This window comes from Anomalospiza imberbis, chromosome 3 (assembly GCF_031753505.1).
Source record: "Anomalospiza imberbis isolate Cuckoo-Finch-1a 21T00152 chromosome 3, ASM3175350v1, whole genome shotgun sequence".
NCBI classification, from domain to species: domain Eukaryota; kingdom Metazoa; phylum Chordata; class Aves; order Passeriformes; family Viduidae; genus Anomalospiza; species Anomalospiza imberbis.
Genome location: NC_089683.1, coordinates 40936684 through 40950822, shown reverse-complemented (window position 1 = coordinate 40950822; position 14139 = coordinate 40936684). Strand labels below are relative to the sequence as shown.

General features: G+C 37.4%; 1 protein-coding gene across 4 annotated transcripts in view; it reads left to right on the top strand.

The window, feature by feature from the left end:
* FBXL4 (F-box and leucine rich repeat protein 4) overlaps nt 1–12998 on the top strand; it is a 57285-nt gene extending 44287 nt beyond the window's left edge. For all 4 annotated transcript variants that reach the window (XM_068184123.1, XM_068184126.1, XM_068184127.1 and 1 more), the window contains exons 8-9: nt 610–922; nt 8673–12998. In XM_068184123.1, the coding sequence (XP_068040224.1) occupies nt 610–922; nt 8673–8836 (477 nt within the window). In that variant the 3' untranslated portion in view covers nt 8837–12998. The remainder of the gene's footprint in view (nt 1–609; nt 923–8672) is intronic.
* The last annotated feature ends 1141 nt before the right edge of the window (nt 12999–14139 follow it).

Genomic DNA, 14139 nt, shown 5'->3' with positions numbered 1-14139 from the left:
AATGTGAGGTTGATACAAGACTCTAATCTTTTAAAAGGTCCAAGATGAATGCAGGTCATATATTCAAGGGTTATGTAATAGTTTAGGAGGCCTGAAATGGCTTGTAAGCTTTCTCAGAGTTCTTCAGTCTTTTTCTAAGTTTTTGGGCATTCTCTATATGCGTAATCACTTAATAAGTAATTAGTAAGACTTTCATAGGGAGATGCAGCAACTGGTGGACTTAAAATGGAAATAAATACAGTCTTCAATCATTCTTCAGTAGCTGCACTTCCTGTGGTCATAAAAGCTGTTGTAATCATCTTTTAAGGGGGAAAACAACTGTGCAAAAAAAAAAAGTTTCTTCAAAGGAACAACTTTTGCTGCAGTTTGATCCTCAGTATTAAGTGAATTTAAAAACAGCTGAGTCTGGTGTTTATAGGAAATTTATTTTATTTTTGTCTTTTATAAAAGTAGGTTTCACTGTACCATGCAATGAACAATTTTTGTAGCTCTTCAGAAGTTACAAATGCTTGGGAGAGATGTGTTATGTGTGTTAGGAAGCAAACCTTGAAACACCTCTGTATGTCTGAAACAATGCTGCACATGACGGAGTGTCTGCATTCCTTGCAGATTGAAGACTATGACCTCATAGCAAGCATGATGGGAGCAAAATGCAAAAAGCTTCGCAGTCTGGATTTGTGGAGATGCAAAAACATAACTGAAAGCGGGATTGCGGAATTGGCTTCAGGCTGCCGGCTTTTGGAAGAACTTGATCTTGGTTGGTGTCCTACGCTCCAGAGCAGTACAGGCTGCTTCACAAACCTTGCGCGCAAACTCCCGAATTTGCAGAAGCTCTTTCTAACGGCCAACAGGTCCGTGTGTGACACGGACATCGAGGAGCTCGCTGCCAACTGCTCGCACTTACGGCAGCTGGATATATTGGGTAAGAGAATGGGGGAATACTGGTGTTTGTTTTATGGTGTCTCAAAAGCCTTTCAGTTAAAAAGGAGTCCTTAAGACAAAATTGTCTTCTAGACATATTTGTTAAATAATTATTTCTTAAAATGATGGTTTAGCACATAAAAAAAAGAGGGATGTTTTACTCACTGCATGATTTCTGTCTCAGAAGCCCATGGATTTATACCAGCTGTGTAATTTGACTGCTGAGTGTGAATTGCTTAAACTGGAATTTAAGTGCAAGATGTTTTCCACCAACTTTTATTTTCATGACCATCGGCTTTTTTAACGAAACCTTTCTCTTCTGATTATCAGAAGATCCCATTTTTCTCTGTTTTCTCTGCTTTTGTTTGTGTTTTCATCTCTATGAAGTGTGACAAAGTAGATTTATAGCATGAGTCTGTGATCAATAAACAGATTTTGCTTTTGTGCAATAAATATTTTATATATAATATATATTATGTACTATGCAATACTGAATTTCTTCATCACTTTTATTGGTAAGTGAATTTGAGTTACTAAAGATGAAAGGGTAATTAACAGCAGAACCTAAATAGACTTTCTAGTAAGGTGGGAAGGAAGTGATGAGGGTCAAAAAGCATAGCAAATCTGAAATTTCTAATCCTCTGCAGTTTCCATAGTTGAAAATATTTTTAGAGATCTAAAGTAAATATACTTTGAACTCTTGAGTAAGGACTTTGAGAAGTGTAGTTTTGTGTGATGCTGAATTTATTCTTTTATGGTGTCATATGAGGTTTTCTTTTTATAATAATGTAGGACAGCAGGGCTGTTTGTGACATCAGTGTGGGAGAAAATTCTTCATGGTTTTACCAACTTAGTTTCACAGGATAGCTGAAAAAGGAAGATTTAAATGAAAGGCAATAGAGTAGTTGCACTGTGTACTTCTAATGTTTAATAATTGTAATTAAAATACTACATTTAGGTTGAGAGGGATACTGCAAAGAACTGAGAGCCATCAAGGTGAATAATTTTCCAAGCAAGTTTAAGGATTTATTCTTATCAGCATTTATAATTTCAAAGTATTTACCATATGGCTTCAGATCGGCATTCCAGCACACTCTTCTATAATGGTGAAGAGTTTTACTTGCTTCTGACTGAGACAGCTGCCTTCTGACCAACATGGGAAAGACATATGAACTAAAAAAACTTAACTCCACCTAGTTCAAGTTGTAGATACGTTATGCTTATGCCCCCCAGGGGTACTGTGTTTTGTGTATCTTTAAGAGAATCTGCTCTGCAGCTAAATTACCAGGGGCACGCTGCCCTGTTCAGACATTAAAAGTTTCCAAATGGTGTAGGGAATTAAGTCTCTAAGAAACACTTGTGCCCCTGACCACCCACTTCATGTGTTTCTGTTACAATGGCCTTGTGTCTGCCCACAAAGTGGTCAGACGTGGTTACGGCACCAGGGGCTTCCCAAAGAATAGTTTGGCTGTGTTAAACTTATGGATAGTCTGTTACTTCTGTTGCCTTTCTGACAGCAGTGAAGGCTTGCTGCTACATTTCTTTAGTGTTTGAATTCAGATTTTAATTCAATTGGACATCCTAATGATTTTTTTTTAAATAACGTGAAAGTGGAAAAAGAGTTTGTTCTGTTTCCTGGGTGCTTACTAATATTCATGAGTCAGAAGGATTTTTAGTCAAACTTTTGCTATGAGATTGCATGTTGTATTCAGATAAATCCCCTCTAGGGGATATCCAGTTGAAAAATCTGAAAAAAAATGGACTTACCATGCTTTTTTTGGCAACAGTGAGGAAACTGTGTTAATTTTTTTGTCTGAAGGTAGTAACCACTATAGTCTGTGGTTACAAAAAAGAGCTGTCAAGTAGAACCACATCATGTCATCTGCAGGTAGAGTTGCTAGGTGTTCCCATGTAAGTGCAGAAGTCTCTGTTGTTGGGACTAAAGAGTGGGTCTCTCACTGTGCAGGAGTACCATGGAAGTCATCAATCTCTGAATGTGCTCTTTCTTTGGGCATGTGATACAGGGCCATCCTGTTACTTTAAGCTGCATGAATGTGTAGTATGTTTTTGTCCTTCAGTAGAAGTGTGACAACAGGTCTGAAGCTGTAAGAGGTCAGAGCTCAGCTTTGCAAGAGTAACCTTGAACAGTGGGTCTTCTCTGTGATGTGAATGAATGAGAGGTGCTCTCATTATATCCTTTGTCATCTCCCAAGTTAAGAAATGTCTGGCTTGCATGTGCATTGTGAAGGGTGTCGAGGTATTGCTGCTAGGTTAGCACTGAGTGCTCTAAGGGACTTCTTTTGCTTCAACAAAGCTGTGTAAAAGTGAGTTCTTTTCCTGCATACAAGCACTTATCCAAGTAAGGGTCAGAATGTCTTTCCTTCACTGTAGTCACCAGCGTTGAAGATACTATACTGGTGTCTCTCTGCAGTTGTTAGAACTTATAAACTTGTCAGAGAAAACTTCTTGTTTCAGCTATAGGTTATTTATCGTCACAATAGCTTCAGGGGTGGAGGAGTCTAAGCCTCTGAAAGAAATCTTGTTGAACTATAAGGGATGAAAAATGCACATTATATATAGCCTGGATGTTATTTGAAGGTGATAGGTCCTGAGGCTTGCTACCCATCTGTCCTTTACCATTTGGCAATTTCCTTGTTACAGAGTCAGAGGACTCTGTGGAAGATGAAAATTGCTGGTTTCCAAGGACTCTGTATACTTACTGGCCCATGTAAAGCATTGTTGGATGTCAGGCTGTGTTTGTGCTGTGTAAAACATACAGAGTAAATTTCTGTTAAAAAAAATCATGGGCTGGTCCATATCTGCTGTATCATAAGTTTGGAGGAGGAAGCATAGTGTGTATCACTGAATGCATGAGGATGTGCTTCTCCTGAACTTTTAGTTCTGAGCTTTCTTTTACCCACTACATCCTGAACTGCTTGCTTACAAGTATCACTTCCTTCCCAGCCCACATCTTTTCCGCTGACATGGCATGTTTCCACCCTCTGTCAGAACGATCCAGCTATGATCATCTGACAGTTCTGTAGTGACGCAGTACATCAGCCAGTGCTATCAAAAGTTAAGTGGACACCTCTAGACCAGTAGTTAAAAAACTAGTCTTCAAACTGTGATCAGCATTGAGCAATGTGACAAGTCAGATGGCAACCTGAATTGACAGTGTCAAAAGCTTTTCTTGCACATCACATCAGCTGCTTAGTTCTCTTCCTGTGGGGTTCTCAGCTGCTGCCACGGGGGAAGAGTAAATCGAATTAACCTAGCTCCACAAAAGTTCCAACTGCTCTGTCCTGCACAAAAAGAGTAATGAAAAGTAGACACCCTCGTTACCACAAAATTCATGTATTCCTATCTACATTCCAACACCTCCCACACCTTCCTGAGCAACAGAAAACCCAACTGCCCCCTTGCCAGCTGTCAAAATTTTCAGCTTTATCTTGAGAACATCAACACGTAGTTAGTCAATTCAAACATGAAAATGTGTATTGTAGCACATTAAAATTTTGAATTTGAGTTCTGTGCAATAGATTGAATAATATGTAATGAATAAAAGGCTAGTTTGGCTAGTCTAGGGAAAGAAAGGAAAGAAAAGTAAGAATATTTGAGGGAAGAGTGCTAGTTATTTTCAAGAGTTGGTACTCCGAAATATTATTTAGTGTGTAGTAGTGTCTCTTGCCCTAGAAATTTGGGTTCTGCAGTTTTTATAGCTGTCCTGCACAGGTCTCCTAAACAGCTATAGAATTTGAAGACTTGGATATATGATGAATATCAATTAAATTATTTACGGCTAATAAGCATAATTGTTTGAGCAAAGACATCATTACTCAGAGGTGCCTTTTACAAAGGTGATACCAGAGAACAACAAAATTAAATATCAGATTTTAATGTTTTGGTTATGTATGTATGCTGAAAAATGGCTGATTAGTCTATGGAGGAGAAGTTGTAGTAAATAATAAAGATCCAAAAGCCTCCAGACTCTAGATGAAAAATGCTCCATATAAGTAATTAACTATCAGGCTACATTGTCAGTCTTTCAAAAGCAAAGGAAAATGTGGTGTATTAAAATTCTGAAATGCTTTTGAATGGGCTTTTAGGATACATACATAACTAACTGCACAAAAGTAAGACTACAGATGATGTGCATTTATCCTGTGGTGTGAATAACCAAACCCCAACTGGATTGCTGTTAGAAAAAGGTATTTTCTAACATAAAATTTTAAGTCTGAGGAGGGAAAAAACCCAGGTGCAATAAAACATGCAATGTAGGATGACCTACTTAGTTGCAAATCTATTAAAAGTCTTGGATGAAATGATAGGAGAACTATCAAAGTTCAGGTAGGAAGGAATGAAGTACATCCTACACAAAAAATCTGTGGCTAGGCATCTAAATCTAGAATTTTTGTAGAAACACACGTTTGGATCTTGAAGCATAAAAGCTGTGATGCATAAATGAGGCTGGGTTTAGATGAAGGTGCTGATGTAGTAGCAATTTTAAGTCTTGGTGGAAAAAAAGAAAAGTAGCATAATGTGTTGTTCCTAGAGTTGTTGTATTTGGAATGGTAGCAGGTCCTTATGGTAGAACAGTGATACTGTGGTAAAGTGTGTGGTCAAATGAAGTGAAAAAATAAAGCTTGTTACAGAATTTCTGTGTAAAGCTTTAGGGACTGTTGCATGAACCACCAGACAGTTCTGATGATGGTGATTATATAATGGTAAAGGAGTTTAAAAATCACAGTGATAATGACAAGCTTAGTCTCTGTAGAGGAGATAAAATTTTGGGGCATGATAGCAAAGACTCTTCTTGGGTGATGTTCAGTAATGTCTCAAAGCAACTAATCTGAGAGCCTGACATAGGATAATTGGAGACCACATTCAGATACCTCCTTGCTTATGCAGAAGTGTACTGGACACTAATAAATCCATTTGGTGTCTTTCTGAAATTGAATCCCATTGAGAGAATGAAAATAGGAAGATGAACTCTAGAAAGTGAAACAAAATCACAGTAAGGCAGTATGAGGTATCAAGGAAGCACTGGCTAGAGGTGAATGATACTGTGTTTCAGCTGTGTTACAAGTTTACAGGAGTGCCTGAGCTTGTAGATGGTCAGGTTTGAAGGCTCATCCCAATACAAGGCTATTGCAGGAGAACTGTTGTGTGTCCATTTGTGTTAGTGGTGGAGGGGATCAAGCAGGCTGCTACATCAGAGCCCTGCTTTCCAGGAGATTAGCCTGGAAAGCTGCTTTAAATTGGAATGCCAATACAGAAAGCTTTTGAACAAATCAATACATTGAACAATAATAAATTGTTAGGACTAAATGGTATTTATGCAGTGATTCTAAATGAGCTCAAATACACGGCTCTGGAAATCTTATTTCTGGTATGTGATGTGTCTCTTAAATCAGCTTCAGTGCTAGAGTAATGCAGGGTTACAAATATGGCATAGCCTTCTGTAAAGGGCTGGGGTTAGGAACTACAAAACAGTAAGATCATCTTTTGCTCTGTGTAGACCAGTGGCAACCATGAGAAAGTCAGTCAGTGGACATACAGAGGACATTTCTGTATTTTGAAGAAGAGCTGCATCCCAGCAAAGGTAGTGTTAGCTTTGTCTCTCCGGTCCTTTAGAATTCCTTGAAGTTCTTGGTGAATGTGAGCACTACTGCAGTCCATAGAAGACTGGATTTTCAAAAGCTTTAGTTGTGCTGCTTTTGTAATTTAACTGTCTTTTCCTGGATTATGAGTGTTTCAGGGACAACAGAGGACAAGAATGTATCATCTCTTTTCACAGTGATGTCACTACCAAGGGTAGTGGTGGTTACCAAGGGTCTGTTCTGATCTGCTTATAAGTAGTCCAGGCAGAGGGGTAAATAATGCCAGCGGGTAACACAAAGGTATTCAGGGTAGAAAAATCTTATACTGAAGAACTTAACACTGAAAAATGGCAGAATGATCTTGTGATACTTATTAGACAGGTGATAAAGCAGGAGGAAAACATTGAATCAAGTGCAAAGTAGTCACATGAGGCAAAATAACATCAACTAAATATATAGGGGACTGGATTTATATTAGCTTCTGTTTTGTAGGAAAGAGATCCTGTGGACAATTTTTGGAAAACATGAGCTCATTGTCCAGCATCGTTCTAATGGGGATAGAGAAGATTAGGGTTACTTAGACAGGAAAAACTCCTTAGGACTTGCTATAAAATTACTGACTGTGTGCTCAGTGCACTGTATTGTTCTGGTCATCCCATTTCAAAAGTACTAAATTAGTGCAGAAACAACACAACAGGGATCATTTTGAGATGCAAGGGAGTCTGGAAAACAGATGGCCTTGAGGGAACAGTAGAGATGTGCATGGGAGTACGAATGATTTAGAAATAGTGAATTGGGAATGATCTCACTGCTTCTTTCATTGCACCTTAATTATTGCAACTAATAGGCTGGAGTTTTTTGTTTGTTTTTTTCTCTTTTTTTTTTTTTTGACATAATGTAGTTAAACTGTGAAACTTGTGAAGGGGCTGTAAGTATGAAGAAATTCAGAAAAGTAGTAGAATTCATGAAAGATAGCTTTAGAAAACCTAAAATTAAAATTTTTGGCAATTGAGAAGATTCACCAGTGAAAAGCCACTTTAAAAAATCTGCTTCTTTTTTTTGCAGGGGAGGTAAGGAGTGTAGGGAGCATAATTGGCCCTGGCCCTAGACAGGATCCTGAACTAGATGGATTTTTGGGGTGCTAGTTAGCTGAAGATGGAGCTGTGTGAGTTGAAGTGTCTGCCGGCAGTTTTCTGCAGTAGTTTGGATATATAAACTCTCTAGAGGGAAAGCTTGATGAGCAGTTTAGCCCGCTCTAAACACCCAGGCTCAGTTCGCTTGCCTAGAGTAACCTGCCAGGCTTGCAGCCTTTCCTGTAAGGCATGAATCTCCTCCTCTGGGTCCAGTGTCCTATCTGCCAGCTGTGTGTGGATGTCCTGCATGGTGTAAGGTCCCCAAGGGGCACTGAGTACTTCAGACAGCTGACTCACACCTCAGTGCCCAGTCAGATGAACCAGGTGCTAAGCACCATGGACTGGACTGTCTGGATGTCCATCAGCTCTAATGGATGTGTGGATTTGTGCTTATGAACATTGATTTATTTGGTTTCTGACTGAATCCTATGCTTGCTCTGACCCTTTGTGACACTTGGGAGTTCAGTCACTGTGGTCTTGTTTTTAGCAGGGTTTAACTAGTGTTTTGTACATACACTGATATATGATCAGCAGTCTCTGGAATAACTGCCCCTGCATATGTTTAATACCCACACTTGCTCTGGAGCCCTGGGAGCCTTGCTGATGCCTTTGGAATTGGAGTAGCCCCGATCATTTGTCTGCTGTGCTGATGGTCTGTGTGCTCAACAGGAGAGCATGACTCTAGCATTCCATGCTGCTGCCTAAGCCCAGTGTCTGGTCCCTGGGAGGGCTTGTGGCTATGAGTACCTGGCTTCTGTAGTAAGAGATTCCCCTTGAAGTTATAAAGTTGCCCTCCAATAGGAAATGACAGTGACTTAAGTAGTTAAGAAAATACACTAGGCTTTCTAAAGGTAAAAATTCTATGTGCTCTCTGAGAAGCTTTTAATTTGAAAACTCATTTAAATAATCTACATAAAAGTTGTGTTGTAGTAGCATTTTTTGACACAGTATTAACAGCTTAAAACCCTGCATTATTTTTGGTAACTTTACAATTCTGTTTTGTTTTGTTTTTGAACAGGAACGAGGATGGTGAGCCCTACATCTTTAAGAAAATTGCTGGAGTCTTGTAAAGATCTTTCTTTACTCGATGTGTCCTTCTGTTCACAGATCGATAATAGAGTTGTGCTAGAACTGAATGCCAGCTTTCCTAATGTGTTCATAAAAAAGAGTTTCACCCAGTGACTCCCTACATATGCTGCTGTGGAACTTGTTTGACAGAGTTGTTTTCCTGTAAATTTGTGCTGATTTTTTTTTTAAGGAGAATATAAATCTGCTGTAAAATAGTAGAAACTATTAATTATCTACACAAATGGGTAAAATATATTTAAATGTATTATGTTTCTTAAAGTTGATATTGTAGCTAAGTATTATTTTACTCTGTTAATTGGTGGCACTGCATGTTTTTAAATACTTGCCATATGTCTGGCTTTAATGAGAAGCAAATGAATGTCTTCTTAAATGTCCCTTCATGGGGTATTATACACAATACACTATGTTAATATCCAGGTGAAAGCAGAAGTTCAATATTTATCAGTAAAGAAAATATGGGTGCTTCCTTTTCATGTGTTTGTGTGTGTATATATAAATGTATACCTATGTATTTGTATATACATACACAGATATTGTAGCATTCTAGTTTGGCCTGCAGCATAAGGTTTTATCATCTGGCCTATTATTAGCTATTTGAAAACCAGTTTAAGTGTGTATAAGAACAGATAGAAAAGGCACTTTGTCTTCTTGAGTTTTGGCAATGAATTGTATCTGATACAGGTTTCTCACTTCCTTCACCTGAAATAGATGTAGTGATGTTTTACGGTCCAGCCTAAGCAACACCACAGATAAATGCAAGAACCTGGACCACCTGAACTTAGAGCAGGAATGAAAGATAAAATTGACAGCTGTTTCTTGCTATTGAGACACAAAGTTTAAGCCAGGTACTTAATGTCATAACTGGTAATGTGTAGAAAACTCCAGGGTAGTTTTCTTTTTCAAATTTCTGTCATGGTCGAGACTTGATTTGTGAAACGTCTGGTTATTGTGCAGAATACCATGAAAAGTAGAACTTAGGATGATGTGTTAGCAACTGTCCTTTCACTGGCATCAAATCTACTGTCAGGTGTAAAAACAAGCATCTTTGTTCAGTAAAACAGGAATGAAAATATAATGGGTTTGAAACAAGGGCAATATGATTTGATGATTTTATGATCACCAGACCTTAGTACTGGATTTGTTTTGTTTGGGTTTTTGTTTTTTTTTTGTTTTTCCAAGAGGAGAGTAGCTCAAAGTACTATTGCGCTCTCTCTTTAAGACTGCTTAACCTCTGGAGAAGGAAAACTGTGTTGATGGACAATTTCTGGAAGTTTCTTCCTTTTGCACTTTCTTGGATGAAGCTTTTAGCTTTTTTTTCCCTTGAATACCACTGCTAGAGTATGTTGCTCTGTACAGCTTTGGTTTAGAATTTTACCTTTTTAGCCATTGTTGATGCATATGGACCATAAAATATAGGCTGTCTTTTGATACTGATTCTGTTAATTCTTGTATTGATGGCACTTATTACAATAAGAAGAAAAATACTTTGTCTGAGAGAAGTACAGTATTGTACTGAAGATCAGTGACAAAGAACACTTCAGTTCATGCAGTAAATAACCAACTGCTACTAGAGGACTGCTGCAAATCGTTAAAAATCTGACAATCTCTGTGACTCCTGAATGACTGCTTTGAACTCTTTGTGCTGGTGCCAATACTTTATAAACCATGTCATGAAACAGCTACAGAACATTTATCTGATTTTATTGAAAGACCTAGTTCTTCAGATTTTTAAATTTTGCTGAATCTCTCGGGAATTCCAGATCCAAAGAAGGGCAAGCACAGTTGGCTTTTTTTATTTTTTTTTCCCTCCACACAGATGGCACTATGGGATTTCCAAATAGTTTATGCCATTCCATTTTTTTTTCTTCTTTAGAAATCCGGGCATTGTCAGAGAACTTTAAATTGATTTACTTTTTTTTCCATATTGAAAGATGTCATCTTTGGTATGATGCTCTGTGAGACCTCATTTCTCTCAATCATGTTTGGATTCATTTGTTTTTCTGTGAACTTTTAACTTTTTTTAGTCTATATTTTTCATTGTAATTATTAAATATTATTCTAGTTACATGAGAACACAGGTACAGATAATGGGAGTTTACAAAGAACAGAGTTCAAAACAAATGTATTTGTTGTAAAATTTCACTTCTCAGGGGTTGTCCTGTGTTTATCTCCTTTTTTTCTATAGAGATCCATTTCGTTTGTTTTTCACTGTAAATAGAATGGGATGTGGATGAAGTGATAGCCATTGTGCCTTCAAACTGGTAAACTTGGTAGATAATAGAGTTTTTCTCATCAATGAATCAAATAAGTGTTTTTGTAATCATGTACATGTAAAGAGTTTCATATTTGAAATATTGGTTGCTTTTTAGGTAGCATAATGGAGGTTTAAATTGAAATTGTGTTCATACTGGAGAATCTTTTCTTTCTTATGTTGCATCTTCTGTTTGAAAATGTTTTTTCCTGGGATTCTCAATTGTCACTTGGAAGATAAATTGAAGTTGACTTTTTATTTGGATTGTTTAAAACTTGGCTATTACCAACATATAATGAATTCAAAGAGCAAAGAAGCGATTTGGAATGACTTCCATCTATAGTTGTAGACTTCAACCTTCAGTCAGAGAGTAAGAAGCTCTTTTAGCTATAGCCTTATAAGTCCAAGAAGTCTTCCAGCAAAACAAAGTTAGACTAGACTTGACATTTGTAATACTTGTAGGATAAAGAAAACAAACTGCTTTTAGACCTTCCTCATACGTCACAGAGAAGCAAGAATAGGTCGCTGTCTCTTTAGTTCTGCTATCTTATACTTGTGTCTATTTATTTATTTATATATATATATGCATAAAGTATATATACACACGCATACTTTCATGTGTCTATATGAATTCTTTGGATGTGTGTACATACGTAAACATGTATGTATAAATCTCAAAGTTTTTTCCTACTTTTCAAAGTAGGAATTACTTTTGTAAAGTGAGTGTAATAGCAAAAGGTGTTTCATAGCAGTTCTGCTTTCAACTATTGCTTTACTCTACCTGGAAACTGAGTTCATCTCCACCCATGCAGCAGGAAAAGCCTGGACAGATGTGCTGAATTTCCAGTGTTGCATTGCCAAAGTGCCTTTTGGTTTGTGTGCTCGTGAAAGGTGTTACAGGGTATCAAGAGTGAATGCAAAGTCCGATAACTACTGTGGACTGTCTCCTTGCAAAGCAGTCATATAGAGGGAAACTTATATTCTAGTTTCATTTAATCCAAAATTAATGATGTCAATTCCTTCACTGGAGGAATTTAATTACTCTTGAATTGGGTCTCATCTCCATCACTAGGCTGTCCCTCAGTCATGTTATTTAAATTCTGCTGTTAAGGAATATTCCTTTTTTTTAGTTCTGTTGTTTGATTATCTGTCTTTCTGAAGCTTTGTAGAAGATGTACTTTGGCACCAAATATTAAAAAAAAACCAAACCATGGCTATCATGTCCAAAAAAGGGGTTTACTCTGAACTGCTCCTGTTTTTAAACTAAAGGGGGTCTTCCATACCCTCTGTGTGAAATTGATGTGGGATGGCCTGTAGGTAAAGATTTAATTTCTTGGGTAATTTTAAAAACTAGTATAACTTTATCATTTAAAGCATCTTCTTAACTCTTCAAGGCTTTAATTCAGTAGTGTACTTACTTGTATTCATAATTTTGAGCTGTCTGGCTACATAGCTCTATAAAATGGATGGGGTTTCTGTTCATTAAATTATATACCTGATTAAGTCATGCTCCATTAGTGAGCATGACTTATATAGAACAGTTTTGCATGGGAGCTTATAATCCTCCATGTACTTGGAGGTCCAAGTTTCAGACAAAAAACACAAACAAAACATACCAAAACCTTTGTATTTCCTTAGAGCTCTTTCACTAAGTTTTCCAGATACAAGATGTCCAGTAATCATGGTACACAGTGAGTAGAATTAATCTCACTGAATGTTAGTTCTCTGAAAGTTAGACATCTACTTCAAGGGAGGAATCTGGGCACCTCTGGAGAGTTATTAATCTCCTAAGGCAGACATTTCAGGAAAGTAGAATGAATCATGTTCTAGAGAGCCTCTCTGGAGACTGTGGAAGCTGTGATTTAGCTCAGGTTAGATACTAAACTGAGATTGATTCCATCCAGTGCTGTACTACCTGTCTTGAAAAACAAGCCTGAAACAACATCCATCCTTAAACCTTCAAATCCTCCAAATTCCATCCAGAGAGAAGCAAAAAAAAAGAAATTCTGAGGAGGAAACCTTGAGGAATTTTCTTAATGCCAGGATCTGCTTTTGCTCCTTGCTAATACCTGTGGTATATAATTTATTTTGTTAGTTTGGCTTTTGGGTTTGTTTTTTTTTGGAAATGCATCCTCTTTCCCTGTTCCAGAATCTCATGTACCTAACTGGCTGTATGTATAATTCTGTAAATGCGTGAAGTGAGCAGACAAACATAATTAATTTATTGCCACTATTTTGATAATATTTCATATTGCTATAATTAAGACTGAGTAGTTTAACTGCTCTGCTGTCATCAGAAATGTCACCCACTGTGCATTTGCAAAAATTGTGTGCCGAGTCCTGGTTCTTACTGTGTATACTTACTGCATCTTATGGGGTATATTTCCCATGTCACATCAGCAGGACTGCTAAATTTACAAAAACTAACTAAAATGTAGCATTTTATTACGAGGACTATGGGAGTGACTTTATATATATGATTTACGTGTTCATTATTGCTCTTTAACAGTGATTCTGTAAGTTGTAGCTTTTGAAATTACCAGACTAGAAATCCCTAGTTTAATGTATCTGCACGTGCTGTGTCAGATGCAGTCAGTGTTTTTTCCCAAATGAAGGCATTAGTCCTTCACTGAGATTATGATTTCTGTGAATTTTAGGTATCTGACTTGATGATGAAATGCAAGAAGGTGCTCTTCAATAAATTTTACCAGCACAGTACAAGTTGTGGTAACTGACATTTGGAAGGGCTGAGAAGTGAGTGTTGTATGTTACAGATCCTCATGAGCTTCAAAGAAGGGCATCGGCAGGAAGAGTCTCATTAAGAAGACTCAGCCTCTGAGTAGGAGGCAGTGGTGAGATTTTCCTTTTCAGCTAATGGACTAAATACTTTTGTTTGAGTTACATAGCTCTGGTTTCTCCTCGTCTTGTTTTCATTTAAGGATGGTAAATGGTGCAGTTAGGACAGACGTCCTAAGCTGAAGGGCATCTATTGTGAGGAATTAAGTTTTTCTGTTGCATGTTTTGTTCAACTTTTCTAAAAATAAAAGAATAAAAATACCCTCAACTATTTGAGTAATCTGTTCCTTAAATTCTGAAGAAAATGCAAATGTCAAGAAGATTGAGAAAAGAAAAAAAGGGTACTTAT